The 18,117-nt window shown below is 41.6% G+C and overlaps 1 protein-coding gene across 1 annotated transcript in view; it reads right to left on the bottom strand.

Annotated features, from left to right (window-relative positions):
* USH2A (usherin) overlaps positions 1–18,117 on the bottom strand; it is a 462,824-nt gene that overhangs the window by 381,851 nt on the left and 62,856 nt on the right. Inside the window, exons 9-10 of the mRNA XM_090263490.1 lie at positions 11,189–11,384; positions 8,171–8,301 (exon numbers count right to left, since the gene is read on the bottom strand). Of these exons, the coding sequence (XP_090119616.1) occupies positions 8,171–8,301; positions 11,189–11,384 (327 nt within the window). The remainder of the gene's footprint in view (positions 1–8,170; positions 8,302–11,188; positions 11,385–18,117) is intronic.

The following is an 18,117-nucleotide window of genomic DNA, read 5'->3' on the forward strand; positions in this document are numbered from 1 at the left end:
CTGTGAGTTGCCTCTTGGTACCTGGCTGGGGCCCCCACCCCCACTCCCAGCCAGCCCCACAGACACCAGATAGGGGTTTGATTTGGTCTGCCACAGGAAGTGGCATTTGGTGGTGGGAATGTGTGACAGAGAGCCACGGGAGAGTGGAAAAGGGAGAGAAACACAGGTGTATTCTGTGCCCAAACTTGACCTTCAATGTACAGATTTTGGTATAGTCTTGCCTAAATGTAACGCCGGCGTCCTCAGGAACTTTCTCGCCTCTTCAAATCTGGGTAAGACTGCCTGTAGCCTAAGTCCATTTCCGTGGAAGGGAAAAAGGGCTCCCCACATTGACAAGAATTCTGTGTATTGATATTCTCATGATGGCCCTGATCCTAAGTTCTGCTTCTTCCGTTTTGGACTTTTTTTTTTTTTTGCCAGCTGAGAGCTCTGCCTTGTATCACCCTACAGGTGCAACCCAGCCAATGACTCAGTTTCAAGAAAAGGAGCCAGGCTTATTTTCCACGAATAGCAAACTGGCAGGGAAAATGACAGGCATCAGATTGTACAGATATCTGGGACTCTGACCCCTGCGAACAAAATGAATACAGTCCAGGTCAGAAGGGCTGTACCATCCCACTACAGAACAGGCAGCAAGGACTCATCAGACATTTGTGCACAGTTCCCAACATGAAAAACATGGACAAAAAAAAAAGGAAGGAAGAAGACGCCACCTTACAAATCACATAACGATGCAAGGTTCACAACAGCAGGAGCTTTCGTCCTTTTACGATTTGTGAAATGCCTGACTCTTCAGGTTATGGAAGGAGAAACCAGACGTTAGAAAAGATCAAGTTACTTACCGAGGGCCATATCCACACTCATAACCACAATGCTAAATGCAGTCTGCTTGTGATGAGCGACAAATGGGACAGCAATGGGACAGGAGCTAGACCCAAGGAAGGTCAAGGGTACGGCGTACCCCTGTGAGATGCTGGGTGCACAGTGCAAGCATCAGCCAAGCCGCCCTGTTATTATTTTGTGAATTTCTCGGACTAGCACCGACGCTCACGAATGGTCGCCATGTACTGCCTCAAGACCGCGCGTGGGACCTCTCCATTATGGGCCGTCCTGCCCAAGTCTGCTGGCCCAGGCTATGCTGGATATGACAGGCGTATGACAGTGGGAACAATGACTCTGGCAGGGTTATAGGTGTCAGAAGAAGAGAGAAAAATTCTGCAATAATTATTCTAGTCAGCTTTCTTAACGGTCCTCTGCATTAAGAGATGGAATTATATCAGTTGAATTCAAGACATCGAATAATCCATACCTGGTCACTTTTGTATGTGTGAAAATACCACTTCTGTGTTTAAAAAATATGAAGCATGACTTAAAGGTCAATAAATAGGTGATCAAAGACTTCTCTACATAATAGACACCATATTTTAAGTAATTTAAAGCAACATTTGGAAAACAAAAAATATGTCTTCCTGAACACTCATTTAACTGGTGTAGACAATCTAATGTTCAGTAGATCCCATCTTCTCACAGAACTCACCAAGAGCCAACAAGGTAACCTTGATGTTGCCAGACAAAGTCAGAATTTGAAAAGTTGAAAAGCAGACTCGAAAGTTTAAGAACAGGCAACCTACTCCGGAAATTAAATTTGATCTGGAGGGTTTTGTTTACACAGAGAATACAAGTGAATGTAAAGAATAATCTTCTAATCAATAAGTACATTCTTGAGAATATATTTTCTTTTATACAGATGACTCTAGACGTTTCCTTCATGGAGATTCTTAAACTGCTATGCTTCTCTGTTGAGAAACTCGTTCACACTGTCACTCAGAAAATGCTGAGTCATGCAAAACTCCGTGGTGCACACCCTGTGGGTTGTGTAAGGTCACAGCACATGAGTAATGGCTCTTCGCTCCCAGCATGTCTTCCTTCTGAACTGCCACTGTCGCCCGCAACGGTGCAAAAAAATTGTTGCCGTGAACTCACCCCTCCTTCCTAATACATTTAGTAAACTATCAATGTAATTTTCATCTACACTGATTATGAGGCTCATATTTCTGTGGCATTTTGATGGTGGCGAGAGTGGAATATGCTGAGCCCAGAAAATGAGGGTGCAGTTTTTGGAAACAAAATAAAATCAGATAAAAGTCATTTTGTGTTTAACCGTCACTCACACGAGCCATTCTACGCAATGCTCATGTTATACCTCTTCTCCCCACTGAGATGGACTCCTCTCCCTCTCTCCTTCCTGCAAGGGCACTCCTGGGTCACTTGTATGCTCAGCAACATTCAGTTGCTCCCTACTACCTACCTAACAATGTCCAATGCCAAGACATGACCTCGATGGGCCACCCTAGTCTCATGGGATTCCCCGCTACAACGAAGGCTCCAGAGTTTCGACAGGAAGGCTAGACAGCAGCGACCTGGCTCAGAGATTTGTCTGGCAGCCATGTGTGCTCGACAGGCACACTCTTCTTACGTCGCTTACACACCAACTGGAATGAGTGTGAGCAGTGCACTGGAGGGCAGAGGAGGGCGATCACGTCAGGATGAGGGACGTGGTGCCTGCCAGACAACGGCTGCTGCCCAGAGAATATCATATTTTCTGCCAATAGCAACAGTTTCGCTTCTTTCTTGACAGTCATGATTCTTTTTTTTTTTCATTTTGCACAACAGTTCTCAGACTTCTGTTACGAGTTTGAATGCAGTCTGTAAAAAGCACACATCTTGACCTTAAGGAGAACATGTTTAATGTTACTTGTTAACTGTAATGTTAGCTGAAGGTTCTTTGCGTATGTCCTTTTCAGATTAAGGGGGTTACTTATTTCTGTTTCTAGTATGCAGAGGGTATGTATCACAAAAGGGTTTTGAATGTCTCTAAAGTTTTTCAACATCTGTTGAGATTGTTCTATGAGATTGAGTTAGCGTATTGCATGAACTGATCTCCAAACGTTAAACCAACCTTGCATTCTTGGAATGCATGCCCATAAGTCAGGATACATCACCCTTATTATGTTGTGCAGGATTCAACCTGCTCATATATTGTTAAGACATATTACATCTATGTCTGTGTGAAAAATTCAGGAGGATTATTAAATAAAATGTCAGTTTATGGGACTAAGATTAGGGAACCCCCACCAAACAAGCTGATCAGCTATCCCCAGAAACCCCCAAAGAGGAGTAAGGGAGAGCAAGCCACCAGCAGCCACAATTCTGCGTAGCATCAGCAACTGTGGAGGAGAAAGCAGAGGGCAGGCAGGGGACATCGGACTTTTCAAAGGCCTGAAAATGAGAACACAGAAGGCAGTGTGACCGTCTGAGAAGGGGCCATCAAAAGTGGGAGGCGTTGCTGGTCCCTCAGTAACTGATGGCAAGAGAGCTGTTGTGGACTGAACTCTCGGAACTGACTGGCCAGGGTGGCCTTCCAAGGAAGCCCCCACCCTGGGGAGAAATCGCTAAGAGTGGATGGGTGGGATAGACCGTTAAAGTAGGGTGAGCTGGAAGATGAAAATTCTGAAATCAGCATGGACTTATCATTGGCAATAAAAAGTTCTAAATCTTTACAAAGCAAATTTAAAAATAATAATAGTACGCAGTACATTCCAGGAAGGTTACATTGAATTTACTGGCTCCCGAGTGTTTCTTTTACTCACCATCGTGTTTCCCTAGACCCCACAGTGCCTGCACTGCACTGAGCTGACTCCTAGCAACTTAGTCTTGTTCTTCTTTCCCTCTGTCATGCATACCTTCAACTTATTTATAGGTCCATCCCCGAGCATCTGAAGGAAAAGTCTGGGAATAAACTGGTATCGACAACTTTTTTAAAAAGAGCGTTTCTGAAATATCTAATCATTCCGTTACTGGGTCTTCTAAGGAAGAACACACACACATCTATCTGTCATCTGCCTGTCAATCTAAGCCTCTTCTAGCTACTATCTAGCTACGGTATATTGCCCCTGCTAGGAGCTTGCTCAGCCCTGAGCTGTGGGCTCTGAGAATTACCGCCCATTCCTGGTACAGAAAAAACGACTTCTTTCCTTCGGCTCCTGCCTCCCGAGAGAAGTCCACACTCACGTCACAGGCTACCTTCAGAAATAAACGAATGAACCTGCCGTAGTTTCTGCTGCATAGAAATGTCACGAATTGGAGAACGCCGGGTGAATAGCGTACATCACAGCACTTGTTTGCATTTGCGTGTCCTGTGATCCTGCTGTTTATCATCTTGCTCAGCTGTCGAAAATATGCATTGGAGAAGAAAAGCTCCCACTTGGTGGGAAACCAAGACATCCATCCTTCTCCGGCCTACAATGCCCGCCATTTGGCAGGCTGGTGTATTTTCACGGCTCCCCTCCCCCTCCAGAAGGCACCTCTGAGAGATCATAGCCCCAACTTCCCCACCGTAACCCCCAAGGGGTGTGCGAAAATACCACATTCTGAAGCGCGCTCAAACAAAGCGGTGGTGGGAACGGACACATTTTTTTCTCCAGCTTTTGAGTGGTCAAGACAGAAGGAATATAAAGAGGTTCCCCAGACAGGCTGTCCCCAGCAATCGTTACATATTTGAATGGTTTGAAGAGAAAGTACTGTAATTATAATGCCAGTTCTCAAAAGGGTATAATTTCATATTGCATCACTCCCCCCCCCTTTATTTTTGCTGGTTTAGGTCTAGTTCACTCAGAGATTATTAGCTATAACGTGTAAAAGATGCATGTAATATATGTCACCATGTTAAATGAGAGCATTTCATAAATGTCATCTGAATGGCATAGCCATACAGTGGGGTCTTATCGTAATTTGCTGAAAAATTAATACGGTGGTTATTAACAAGACGGTGTTTTGACTTTATCAAAATGGAAGATCTCACAGTAGTGTTTTAAAAATATTTCCAGCATGAATAAATGCATTTCCCATGCCTACAGTTAATGCTGTATAGAAACACGCTTTGGGAAAGTTAACTCTTTCAGTTTAACAATCATTTTTTTTTTTTAAATTTGGATCAGGTTGACTAAAGTTTCTGTGAACTTCTACAGCAGAATGCCTGCTATAGCGTTAGTTTGCTGGACCAGTGAAGATGTAAATTCCAAACATGACTAAGATGGGAAGAGAGCCATCTGAGGTGATAAAGAAAATAAATAAATCAGGCTTTGAAAACATAGCTTTACAAATACTTAAATTAGTTTCTGTGTCAGATAATAAGCTCCCAAGGGGATACATAATTCTTAAATATCACCCAAATCTTTGTTTAAAAATTGTATTCATTCTAAGGAATTATTTGGTCCCTCAATTTTACGCACATTGCTATTTCCTAAGTATTTGTAAAACGTTTAATAGGCATAATGGTCCCAAGTCACGTGAAAGAGGCTAGAGCAGGTGTGCCAGGAACCCCGGCTCATAGGTGAAGGGCAGGGTCGGTGAAGGGACAGACTGGAGCTGGGCCGTATATGCCCGCCTTGGAATCTCTACATCTATGGACTTGAACTACGAGTCCACAGACCCTTTTCCAGACACCTTGGGATACTTTTAGAAAACAGCCTCCAGGCCTGGGCTCTGTTTGCTTCTTCTGGACTTAAGTCACACTAGACTAGGAAAAGGCTCAGAAAAGATGTCACCCTACTCAGGCACTGAGTTCAAAGGAAACAAGAACAAAATACAGTGACATCTGAGAACTCACACACACACGTATGTATATGCGTGTATGTATGTATATGATCTGTAACATATATACATGTGTGTATATATGATCTGTAACATACATATAATATACATACAGCCAAGGCTGTTCTTAAGACAAAGGGATTAGTTCCCAGTATTATGAGTTTTAATCTTTCTCTGGCTCATGTACATCTTTTAGGTATGATGAAGGTAGTGAAAGCCCTTCCCTCAAAGACACATAAACAAACAGACAGACACACACACACCTACATAGAATTAAAGGTATAAATGGGTGCCCTAAAATTCATCCACGGTACCACAGGGACCAAGACCTCTATATGAAAAACTCCTCGATAATAAAAATGACTCTTCTCCATTTCCTACCTTCCTACTAATATCAATATTTTCATTGCTTCATGTGTCTTAACTTTGGCATCAGTATTTTTAGGAGGTGGTGACTCAGAATTACTTCATGCCATTCTCAAGACCTTGGCATTCAAATGAGGAAAAATTACAACATTTCTAATGGAACAATAAGGCAAACATGCCATGTCTTAGGAGATTGGACTGAGTGTCAAATGACAGCTGCCCAAGGGGAAGTTCACTTCCAGAACCCAGAGCGCACGGCACACACAGCCACGCGGGCCATTTGGGGCTGGCTAACTTCCTAAGTTATTACAACAAAATGAGACTTGAACAGCCGCCTAATAATCTCGCATACTCCCTAATATTAAGGATTGTGACTGAATGCATTTCTAAAATGTCCTTGAATTCAATTTTGCAGTTTATCATTCTGACACTGTTGACAACTTTTTAAACATATATTCTGTTACCCCATTGAAACCACCAATAAACATTCTTTAAAATGTTTTGTAACATTATTTCGGCACGGTGGGCTTGACACTACATTTGTACATGTAATAATACTAGCTGTGTCCTGTGCTTTCTGTCTGTACTTGGAGCAGGAGAAAACAATCAGAATTAAGCTAAAAGGTGAGCATGATTTAGAGAAAAACAACGTGGAGGCCTTAAATTCGTGAACTGAGTGTGGTTGGAGCTGCATTCAGATTCCTTTATGTAGCTATCTCTGGCCATGTAGCAATTTTCATGAAAATTCTATTTTCTTCCTGCTATAAATATTATCAAAAAGCAATTAGGAAGAGAATAAGGTTAAAAAGGTTAACATTTTCAAGTCTTTTGTGTTATGCACTTTAAGCTAGACTTTTGCACATGGAAAATATGGACAGACGGGGGCATGAAAACACAGAGCTTCCACTCCTCCCTCCCCTACTCTCGCCTCCGAGGCCAAAGTGCCCGTTAAAACATGTTTTTATTTATTTTTTATTTCTTTTCTTCTTATTCTTGAGCAATGGTCCATTGACTGGATTTGCTACATTTTGTTTATCCGCTCCCCAATTGATTATTCTGCATTTTGACTGTTACAAATAAAGGAGCTATGAAGATTCATGAGTGAGACTGTGTGAAGATATATGTTTTCATTTCACTTGCATGTAAACCTAGACGTGGAAGTGCCGGGTTGTGTGGTAACTCCATATGTAATATGTCGAGGAACACCAGACGGTTCTGTCTGTAAAAGTGGATGCACATTTTACATCTCCACCAGGGGTCTATGGGGATACCAACCATCTCCCCATATTCATCAATACTTCTCGTTACCTGTCCATTTAATGATAGCCTGGCCAGCAAGCATGAAGTGGTCTCTCACTGTGGTTTTAATGTGCATTTCTCTGAAGACTAATCATGTTGCAGATCTTTTCATGTGCTTATGGATCATCTGTGTATCTTCCTTAGAGAAGTATCTGTTTAGACCCTTTAGCCATTTTTAATTGTATTGCTTTTTTTTATTATTGAGTTGTAACATTTCTTTATATATACTGGCAACTAGTTTCATTGGATATATTGTTTGCAAACATTTTCTCTTGTTCCTTGGGCTAAGGTAGAATAATATATCGACCCAGGTGAGTTAGAATCTGCATTCGTGTAGGCCAGAAATTAATTTTTGTGATGTTGCAATAAAAGTGCACAAAATTATAAAAATCCATTGCACTGTTAAGATAGAGGGAAGGTTGGAATAAGAAATTTAGAAGCATAACTATCATAGTTATTCAGATCTATGTGTACATGACCTTTGTTAGAGTGTCTTCTATGGAACTGGGAGAAACATTGTTCCTGTTTAATGAATATCATTTATGAATATTAATTCTCCAACAATTCCAAGACATGCACTCAATTTACTTTTCAGTTTACTTTGAACCCCTTACCTTCCAATTTTTTTAGATATCTGTAAAAGTAAAAATGAAAAGGAGCCTTTCTTCTCTGCAAAGGACCACCCCAGCAGCCTTCAAGTTCATGTTCACATGAAACGTAGCCACCTTTGTGAAACGCAACCACACAGAGGGCATCCTGGGAAACACAGCCCTCGGTTCCGCAGGGAGAACATGGCCCGAGTTAGCTTCTGAGAGAGAGCAGCAGAGGTTTGCGTTCCCGACCGAGAACTCACCGGATCACACAGGAGGCCGCTGTTTACGGTGCCAGCCTGGTCGCAATCACAGGGTCTGCACGCGTCTGTGGCTGAAGGGTCTGCCCCAACCGGTCGGAAAAAGTAATCCTTACACAGCTCACAGTTCCTTCCTGCGTCAGGGAAAGGTTATGCATTATGACTTCCAAGTCATTAGAATCGGCTGCATAATTCAAAATTAAAGACTGTATTCCTTGGAGGGAATTCTATAATTTTCGGGACGTCCATTTTAATGCGCCTCTCACCTCTACCTGCCAACTTGGTGATCCAGAGCATATGAAACAATGGACCTGTTACAGACAGCGCTCCACTTCATTACACCCCCATCTGCTCCGTAACGCCACGCTTCTAAAAACGGGGCTTCGTAGGGGCCCGTGCATGCTGGAAGAATCGCTCTCTAAACTTACAACTTTTCTCTATTTCGAGGGCCAGGCCCTTAGTCTAAATCAAATACGAGAAATTTCTGTATGTGTGGTGGATGACAGACAGTTGCCCAGTTAGAAGCAACTACGTATGTAGTATTAGAAATATTTTTCCAGAACTAAGTCTCGTAAAACAGGAGACTGCTCTTAATACAATTCATTAATCGACAGTTAACATAATGAAAAGCAAATGCTTCCATGAGTGCTTATGGCCATTATTTTTCATTGCAAATCTCATTAGAAATGTATTATATTGAGATATAGCAAATAAGTTTCTTATTAAATATTAGAATAGCCTGACATATGAGAAATATCAGGTGATTCCTATAGCTTACAACTTAGTAATCAGAAATTTTCTGTCACCTGTACATATACATAAAGTGAAGGGAAATTTTCTGATTACTATATATTGGTTACACAGAGAGAGAGTTCCTAACGTATAGGCAGTTTCTAAAGTAAATATAAGTAGTACATAGGACCACAGAATGATAACTCTGAGCAATCAACTTCCCCTTTCAACATGTATTCTGCTCAAATGTTGCTCAAATTGGCCCAATATTAGAAGACTATGGAAATAAACAAGTGAAAACTCACATTCCAATGGATATTGGCTATGGGCTAATTAAAAATTAAATGGATTTATAGTATTTCTAGAACATTTCCATTTACATATGCTGATGACTCTCAGATTTATATGTCCGGTCTAGAAATATCTCCTTTGACAGCCAATGAATAATTATTGGTGATCCCGATGTCCCAAATGCCATGCCAAGGGCTGCGCAGACAGTGGTACAGAAAAGGTTAGTTAGAAGATGTGTTCATGTAGGTCAGGAATTAATATTTGTGATGTTGTAATAAAAATCCATGGTACTGTTACGATCGAGAGAAGGTTGGAAGGAGAACTTTAGAAACACAACTATCATGGTTTTCATTTGGATCTATGTGCACATGACCTTTGTCATATACAGCACATCCTTCTCACACAGGTCCCTGTAGTCCAGTGGGTAAGACAGATGTTAATAAATAATCACAGGAATAAATACACATAAACAAACTATGAAAAACCTAAGGTGCCACTAGAGTATACTGAGGATACTGATCTTTTCTGAGGCAGCACAAAAGGCTTTCCTTAAGAAATGAGTTTTAGGACTGGGCCCCATGGCCCACAGCAGAATTTCTCTTGGAGGCACACAGTGAAAATATCCAAAATGGGACCTGCCAGCTTTTCCCCAAGCTTGGTCCCCACGTGTGTCCTGTCTCAATGCCTGACATCAACGTTGACCCTGATGCTCCAACCGGAATGTTTGGCAAGAGTCTTGACGCTTCTCTCTTCCCTCTGCCTCGAGGGGAAATGCTGTCACTTTCTGTGCTGAACGTCCCTCCATCCACACACCCCTACCTCTACTCCAGGTCACACTCAGTCCTCACCTGGACAGCTGCAGTGTCCCATTACCTGGGCTTCCCTATCCCCGTCCAATCCATTCCCCGCGGTAGGGCCAGGGGCATCTTTTAAAAACAACGAACTGTAGTATGCTCCTATCCTGCGTCAATTCCTTAAGTGGCATCTCACGAACCTTAGGACAGAAGCCAAGCTCCTGTTCATGGTTTAAGAGCCCTCTGAAATCTGGCCCCTGCCTTCCTTCCCAGACCTTTTCCTTTTCCTACTGGCAGTCATCTGCTCTCCACCAGATCTTCAAGGGTTTCCATGTTTCCCTCTCCTCCAGCCATCACATCACACCAATTGTTTCTCTCACTGGAAAACTCTGATCACCCTGTAAGTCCCCTTCCTCTCACGCCTTCAGCTGGTAAGTCCGACTGAACCTGCCCTGCCTGAGCGCTCATCAGACAGCTGTGGGGCTGCTCCTCCAAGGGTGACCCTTCCCCACTACGTACTAACGCACGCAAAGACAGGGATATCCATTATCTCGTTAATCTTTATATTCCCAGCCCCTAACCGAGTTCCTGTGTGGCATTTTAGGTCATCAGTAATTATCTTATAAATTCATTCAGGCTTCAGAGGAGCACACTTTCAGACCCATAAGACTGGGGCCATTATATCATACGAAGTCAGAGATGGCCTACTTCTGCTTTTAACATACCAGCTCTTCAAAATGCTGATGGTTTTAGAACAAGATCTTGATAGTCATCTCTTTATGTAATTAGCATTTACAAAGGAGTATTCCCACATGACCAGAGTCCATGCCAAATCTAAATGAATGTAAACATCTCCACACGAGAATTCATATAGTGGAAGATTGGGGTCACACAAGAAAACTTATTTTAAGAAGATATTCCCCAGTTATCCAAAATATATACATAGTTTAATCAAATGCTGAGGAAAAGAAACTTTTCCTGAAAGGACAGAGTCAAAGACTAGGTTGCTATTTCTGAAACCGACCTAATTATTTGATGATAAAGATTTGATAAACCAGCTTCGGTTTTCAAACATAACACTATGAAAGCACTTTCTTAAACCAGAGAGCAGTCACCTAACTTAAAATAACACGCATTGCACACCAATGCACATGGGCCTCACAGGTCAACTCAGCCTTTGTTGTGTGTGTCCCCTGCTGGTTACCTGTCGTGTGGTGCTCACAGTCGTCACATACTCCTCCCCCACCTCTGTGGTGCTCCGACGGAAATGGATCCACGGAGAGGTCGTAGTGGCAGCTTCTGGAGTGGCCGTTGCATTGACAAGGTTTGCAGTTGAAGGCGTGAACTTGATCTCCTGGGCGGAAAGGCTTGTCATTGTAAAGAGGCGAGCAGCGGTCGCACTAGAACAAGGAAGGAATACCAGGACGATAAGGAACTAGGACGCTGGGAGCTGGAATTAGTTTGTGATTTGCCTATCAGGCACCGGTACCGGCTGGAAAACGAACAACAAAGAGTTAAAAGCCAGCACCTGTTATATTTTGAAACGTGTTTTATCCATCCGAAATCTGCATATTATAGGCATGGTAGTGAGAATGAGCATGTGAATCAAGATCATGCAAATCGATCTTGAAAACCAATGTGAAAAGCTATGCTGGTTCTGTGCCCTTTACATTTTTGTTTTTTGTCAGAACATTAAAAACTTGCCTTCCAGTTTTTGATCCCACAGGTGAACAGCGTAGAAGCTGTCAGTCCACCCTAACAACAAGCAGAAAGCTAAACGGACTGAAATGCCAGCCGCTGTTCTTGGGCTCCCTAAGGGGAGAACACAGAACAGAAAATAGGATCAAATAAAATGCTCAACTAAAACCGCAAAAACCAAAGTGCTGCCCCAAGACTGGAGAGACGGATGGGAAACAGCGTGGCTTGGCTGCGGGTGCACAGACCTGGGGAGGACACAGGGCTGGGACAGGGAAACCTGAACTGAAATCGACAAATCGCTGGCGGCCTGGTGGGTACACTCAGAGCTGAGAACTAACTGCAAGCTGAAGCCGGAGAGGACCTGGTGGGGATGGCGGTGGCTTGAATCTCACTGTGTCCAGAGTAGAGAAGAAGCAGGGCAGAAAATAGGGTCAGGACGCAGGGTGGTGAAAATACAGTTTTCTTTGAAAAATGCAGGGGTTAGAAGCACCAAGTCAGAAATTCGCACAGTCTTTGGACCCTACATGAGCCCTTCCCTCCTACAGATTTAACCAACCATAGACGGAAAACAGGATTTTCGGTCTGCAGGTCGGAAGGCAAAATGGTGGCCTCCACCTGTGGTTAGTCGAAGGATAACGCCTTAAAGGAGCTTTTATTTTTCAGAGCAGCGGCACAGAGCAAACAACGTAGTGTTCGCAGAAATATCAAAGCAAAACTCCTGCTGGATGGGCTCCATTAGCTCAGGGAGGCAGCGTCCCAAACCCAGACAGTCGGCAGTTGCTCCGCAGAAGACAAACTACATCTGTAATCAGTGTGACAGGGCCCCAGTTTCCACGGCATCTCCTCCATCAACTTTTATGCAAGAAAATGTACCCTGAATAATAAAAACACCGTCCTAGGGTGAGCAAAGTCACCAGTAAGAACACTTGGGCATGAAGCAAAAAAGAAACAGGCGTCAGGCGTTGTCTGGTAGCAGAATTATGCACTTGGCCCACGTTTTGCAGTGGGACAGTGTTTTTGAAAATTGGGAATGAGATGAATGGCATGACTAATTGACCTGCGGAAGAGAATTTCATGAGCTCATTTCTCTCTTCCAAAGCCAGGAAGTCAGAAAGTGAGTTTTCATCGATGCTTCCATTTGCCCAACTGGAACCTCCCTCCCCCACTCTGGGCCACCGGTGATAGCTGTACCCTAACGAGGTCCGCTGGCTCCTGGGGACCGTCAGATAGGGTCGCCTCTGGAGCTACAGCTACAGGTGACAAAATCCACCAGAAGTGAAGTTGGGGCCCGGAGCTCCTCGCTCCACTTTGGAGGCTACATCCTCTAAATCGTACCACGGGCCTGTACACTTATGGCCGCAGAAATCTGCTCTGAGTGGTTATAAATTCCATCATGCATAGAGACAGTCTTAATTACCGCTTGGTCTCACTTGGACTGAAGATCGATACCTCTGTTGGGTTTTTTTCCCCTTTCTCTTCCTTTCTCCTCCCTCGACGGGTAACTTCCAGATTGAGAACACGTAGTATGTGCCAGGCTCTACGTCAGGAATTACTGAAATGTTACCACTCATCAGATCATTTTGAGTCAATAATAATTAAGATGTTAAGTTGCTTTCCTTTTAGGGATGGGACAACTGAGTTTCACAGAGGTCAGTGGCGTCAAGGACTTAATGTTTAATGGTGTTCCTGTTAGCTAGCCTCTTCACTCCCCAGTGTCTAATCTAACAAGAATGTAGTGGACACTTTACGGAGGCCTTGCTATGTGACAGACACTTTGCTAAGTCCTTGGTCTTTATAGCAACCCTAGGAGTCAGGTATGATCACCCCCCATGTTACAGAGGAGAAAAACAAGGCTTCATGAGGTAGAATTAATTATATAAGAACACAGGGATAGCATATCAAGGAAGAAAATTAGATACGGGATAGTATATGACCCAAAACTTAGAGGAATCAATAAAAATAATCCATTGGAAATGCTTAATCCACTGCCCAGCACATACGCAGTAAACATTTCATGTTCTCACACGTAGTGAACGAAGACATCTGGCGTCAGGCCTCTGCCTAATCCCTAACTCCTGATTATATAAAATAAATTTGATTTACAAAGGACTGCTGGTGAGAGAAAACTTGAAGAGGTCAATTACCCACCTTAAAGATCCTTTTGGGCTGAGACTCACAGTTGTTAATATTCTAATGATTGCTACATCTCCCTTTATATAAATGAGTTTCATTTGATATTTGGAAATGCCCTATTGAAAATAATCTAATTGCAGCCGATTCTGAAGTCTTGACATAAACATTACCCTGCTTATTCATTGTTCCCTCTGTGTCTTGCGTCCGAGAATGATTCCTGGGAATATTAATGTCATTGTTACATGTGAATTCTCAGTCAATGGCTTAGCGGTTGTCTATTAGGCTCCTGTTGTGTGAACAGCACAGGAAGCTTAACAGCCGATAACTTGCATTTGCTGGAAAATACATGTAAGGAAATTAGTTATTTCAGTTCAAAGTGGCAGGAACAAGTGCAGGTATTAATAGAGTTTTTGGGACAAGAGAAGAGGGGCAGCTATCCCAGCCCCAAAAGTTGAGGCAGGTTGTGTGTTTGCTAGAAAGCTAGCCATTTCCTCTCCGTTTATCTGGTTTGGTGACACATCACTGGGCAGAACGGTCTCACAGCATCCTTTTTATTTCTGTGGCGTCAGTTACAATGTCTCCTCTCTCAGGTGTAATTGTATTTCTTGGCATCTTCTCTGTTTTTTCTTAGTCTGGCTACAGGTTTACCAATTTTAAGGAAGTATCAGCAGTCATTTTCAAACTCTTCCATATGGGAAAGCAGTGAACATTTCCAAATGCCGTCTATGAGGCCAGAATTAAGCTGGTACTGACGCCAGGCAAAGACCCCACAGGGAAGGTTGTTTTTTTGTTGTTGTTGTTGTTTTTTTATAACAGTGAAGAAAAGGCTACAAGTTCAATGCCCCAGAGGGAATGGCTTGAAGGTGTCACATCTTCAAAGAAAGAGAACCCAAGCACACATAAATATAAGTGTAGAAAGAAACCTGCAATACAGTTTGAGTTTAAAAACCAAGTTAAAAACGATATGTAGAGTATAATCTTATTTTCCAGATAAAGGTAGATTCATCTATGGATACAGATATAGAGCTACACCTTCAAGAAGATAGAGACAGATAATATCAATTTACTTAGAATAACAATAATAAAATATCTGAAGGGATAGAACCTAAAGAGTATTTGCTGAGATTATCTATGGTTGGCAGAGTTACAGGTGACTTTTTATAACTTCATTTTTTCTACAGTGTGCATTTATTACTATTGTATTAAAATTGAGGGCAAATAAAATGGAACTGCATGGATAGTTATAAGAAAGCTATAAGTCATTTGCATCGTTTACATATAATGTTTCAACTAGGAAAACTAAGAAAATAAAAATGTTTGTTTTAAATTATACACAGATCAGTAAGATACTACAGAGAAAATTATTCTCGTTTCAATCACAATGTAGGCTGAGGGTTTATGAATTGCCAGTAAACAGTATGATTTTTAAAAGATAAAATTTTCCAAAAATTATGAAATTAATGCTTAGAAGCAAGGATTTTGAGAAATGATAGACTGAATTTCTCTTATACAATTAGACTTAAACATACAGAACTAAATGACGCAGTGACATATCTCAGCTTTTGATCACAAGAGTGAAGCTATGATTATTAGCATTTTGTGTAATTTACAAGGAGCACAAAAGAGAAGGGATACTTTGTAGTCTATCCTTTGATTATAAAATTAGCAAAAGTTAGCATAATATTCTCCAGGTCCCTTCATGGTGTCCTAAAGCTAAATAAGCCAGTCAGAGAAAGACAAGTACCGTGTGATTTCACTCATATGTGGGATCTAATGAACAAAACAACCTAACAAAATAAAAACAGATTCATAGACACAGAGATCAGACTGACAGCTGTCAGACAACAGCCTGCTGACGACCAGAAGGTCAGGGGGTTGAGGGGAGAGTGGAGAGGGGAAAGAGGGGGGCAAATGATGAGGGAAGGAAGCTTGACTTGGGGTGGTGAACACACAACATGAAACCATACAATTTTATTAATCAATGTCACCCCAATGAATTCAATAGACAATTTTTTTAAGAAAAGATCTCACCCACCTGACTACAGAAGAAAGATAATTTATAATTGTTCCTCCAAAAAATTAATGAAACTTACATTTGGTCTTCTAAATATGTAAATACGTTTCTTTACGATTCCTTTTAGATCATACAAGAACCATGGCAAAATGGAGGAGCTATGAGTAAATTTTGAGTAAATTATAATTTTTAAATGTTAAACACTAAGAATAAATTTTTGAATTTTCACATTTTTTTACTCTACCAATGATTTTTAAAGTTTAAAATCTAGAAATATTTGTATCTCATATTTTATGTCATTTGTGAACCAGGTGGTTTTCTCCTTAACGTTTTCCCAATATCCAGTTGATCATCTGTCATTTTTAATTATGTTTCAGTTTCTTCTGTACTAACTGGATCTCCCCTATATGTCCCTGGATGCTTAAATTATAAAATTACACGATAGTTATATCAGGGTTGAGGTCTTTATTATTTATTTTATTTTTATTTTTTAAGGATTTATTTATTTTTAGAGAGAGGGGAAGGTAGGGAGAAAGAGAGGGAGAGAGACATCAGTGTGAGGTTGCCTCTTGTACGCCGCCAACTGGGGACCTGGCCCACAGCCCAGGCATGTGCCCTGACCAGGAATCGAACCGGTGACCTTTTGGTTCAGTCAGGCACTCAATTCACTGAGCCACACCAGCCAGGGCTATTTTATTTTATCTTTAAAGAGAGAAAAAGGTAGAGAGAGAGGGAGAGAAACATTGATTGGTTGCCTCCCGTATGCCCTTACTAGGACCAAACCTGTAACCAGGCACATGCCCTGACCGGAAATAGAACTGGCCACACTTCACTTTGGGATGATGCCCAGCCCACTGAGCCACGCAGATCAGGGCGGGGCTGAGGACTTTCATCGCTGATTTATTTAACTGCTATCATTTCGATAGCTTTTTAAAGGCTGCTAATCCACTCCACTAAGTTGTAGCCAAGTACTTGGACATGTTCAGGAAGAAAAATTATAGAATCTAGAAGACACTATGAAATTTATTTTATTGCATTATAGTCTAATAGTACACAATGAGACTTCTGTCTTATAAATCATTAAACTGGAATAAAGTATTCGTTTGTTATTCTTACAGACTCGAAAAGACAATCTATCAAAGATAAAACACAGGTCCAAAACCACTCTTATCAATTCTGCCCTTATCAGTCTCAATCTTGATCCATTATTTCTTAACACCTTCAAATTTACAGAGAAATTACAAACTTACATAAAGGAAAATTTAAAGAAATCTAGAGCAGTCCGTCATCCATTCAGTCATTTATCAAGCAATCCTAAATGCTATGCATCTTTGAAAGAAGGAGTAAGAAAATGTTCTCTTAGCCAGATACCCTGTGGGAAGATGATTTCTTTCCACAAGCTACTCACCTAGACACTCAACAGACTCAACAAAGCCACAGAGTCAACGCTCTTTGAAAGGTCAAGGCCACAATGATGACCATGAATCATCAAAACAACTTGTTTTCAACATTTATAATTAAAGGAAACAGAACAATACATTTCCGAATGACTTCAAAAAGTGGATTAAACTATTTTAAATGGCCACTTATAAAAAAGTTATACCTGGAAACCTTACAAGGAGTAGTTAGTTCCTGAATAGTAAATAATGAAATAATAGAATTTTTTTCCCTAATGTCTAGAACATACCAGACAGGCTAACATTTTAGAGGCATAAAGGACAATTATGGGCACTGCCTTATTTTATTTAGTATTTATAGATTAAATAGCATTTTATCTAGAGGGTGTTTTTTTTTCCACTTTTTCTTTTTTTTAAATTAAATTTATGGGGTGACACTGGTTACGTAGGTATCAAGTCTATGACGCATCACCTGTACATCGCCGCCCAGAGTTAAATCTCCTTCTCTCACCAGCCACTGTGTCGCCCTTTACCTCCTACTACACCTGCTACCTCTTTTCTCTCCGGTAACGGCCAAAGTGTCGTCTGCATTGTTTGTCTCGCTCGTCCATTTATTGCTCTCAGTTTTATATCCCACGAATGAGGGGAATCATCTGGCTTTTGCCGTTTTCTGTCTGACTTATTTTGCTTCGCTTGATATTCTCAAGGTCCGTCTGTATGGTTGCAAAGGGCAGTACTTCATCTCTTCTCATGGCTGAGCATGTTCCATTCTCTATGTGTTCCACCTCTTCTTTATGCAGTTGTGTTTTAGTTTCTAAGTCAATGCAACCATCGTAGCATACTTAATCGTTCATTTACTTATCTGTTGTCGGTATTAGACTCTGAGCTTCA

Source organism: Furipterus horrens, unplaced genomic scaffold, assembly GCF_987537825.1.
Source record: "Furipterus horrens unplaced genomic scaffold, mFurHor1.1.pri manual_scaffold_15, whole genome shotgun sequence".
Classification (NCBI taxonomy): domain Eukaryota; kingdom Metazoa; phylum Chordata; class Mammalia; order Chiroptera; family Furipteridae; genus Furipterus; species Furipterus horrens.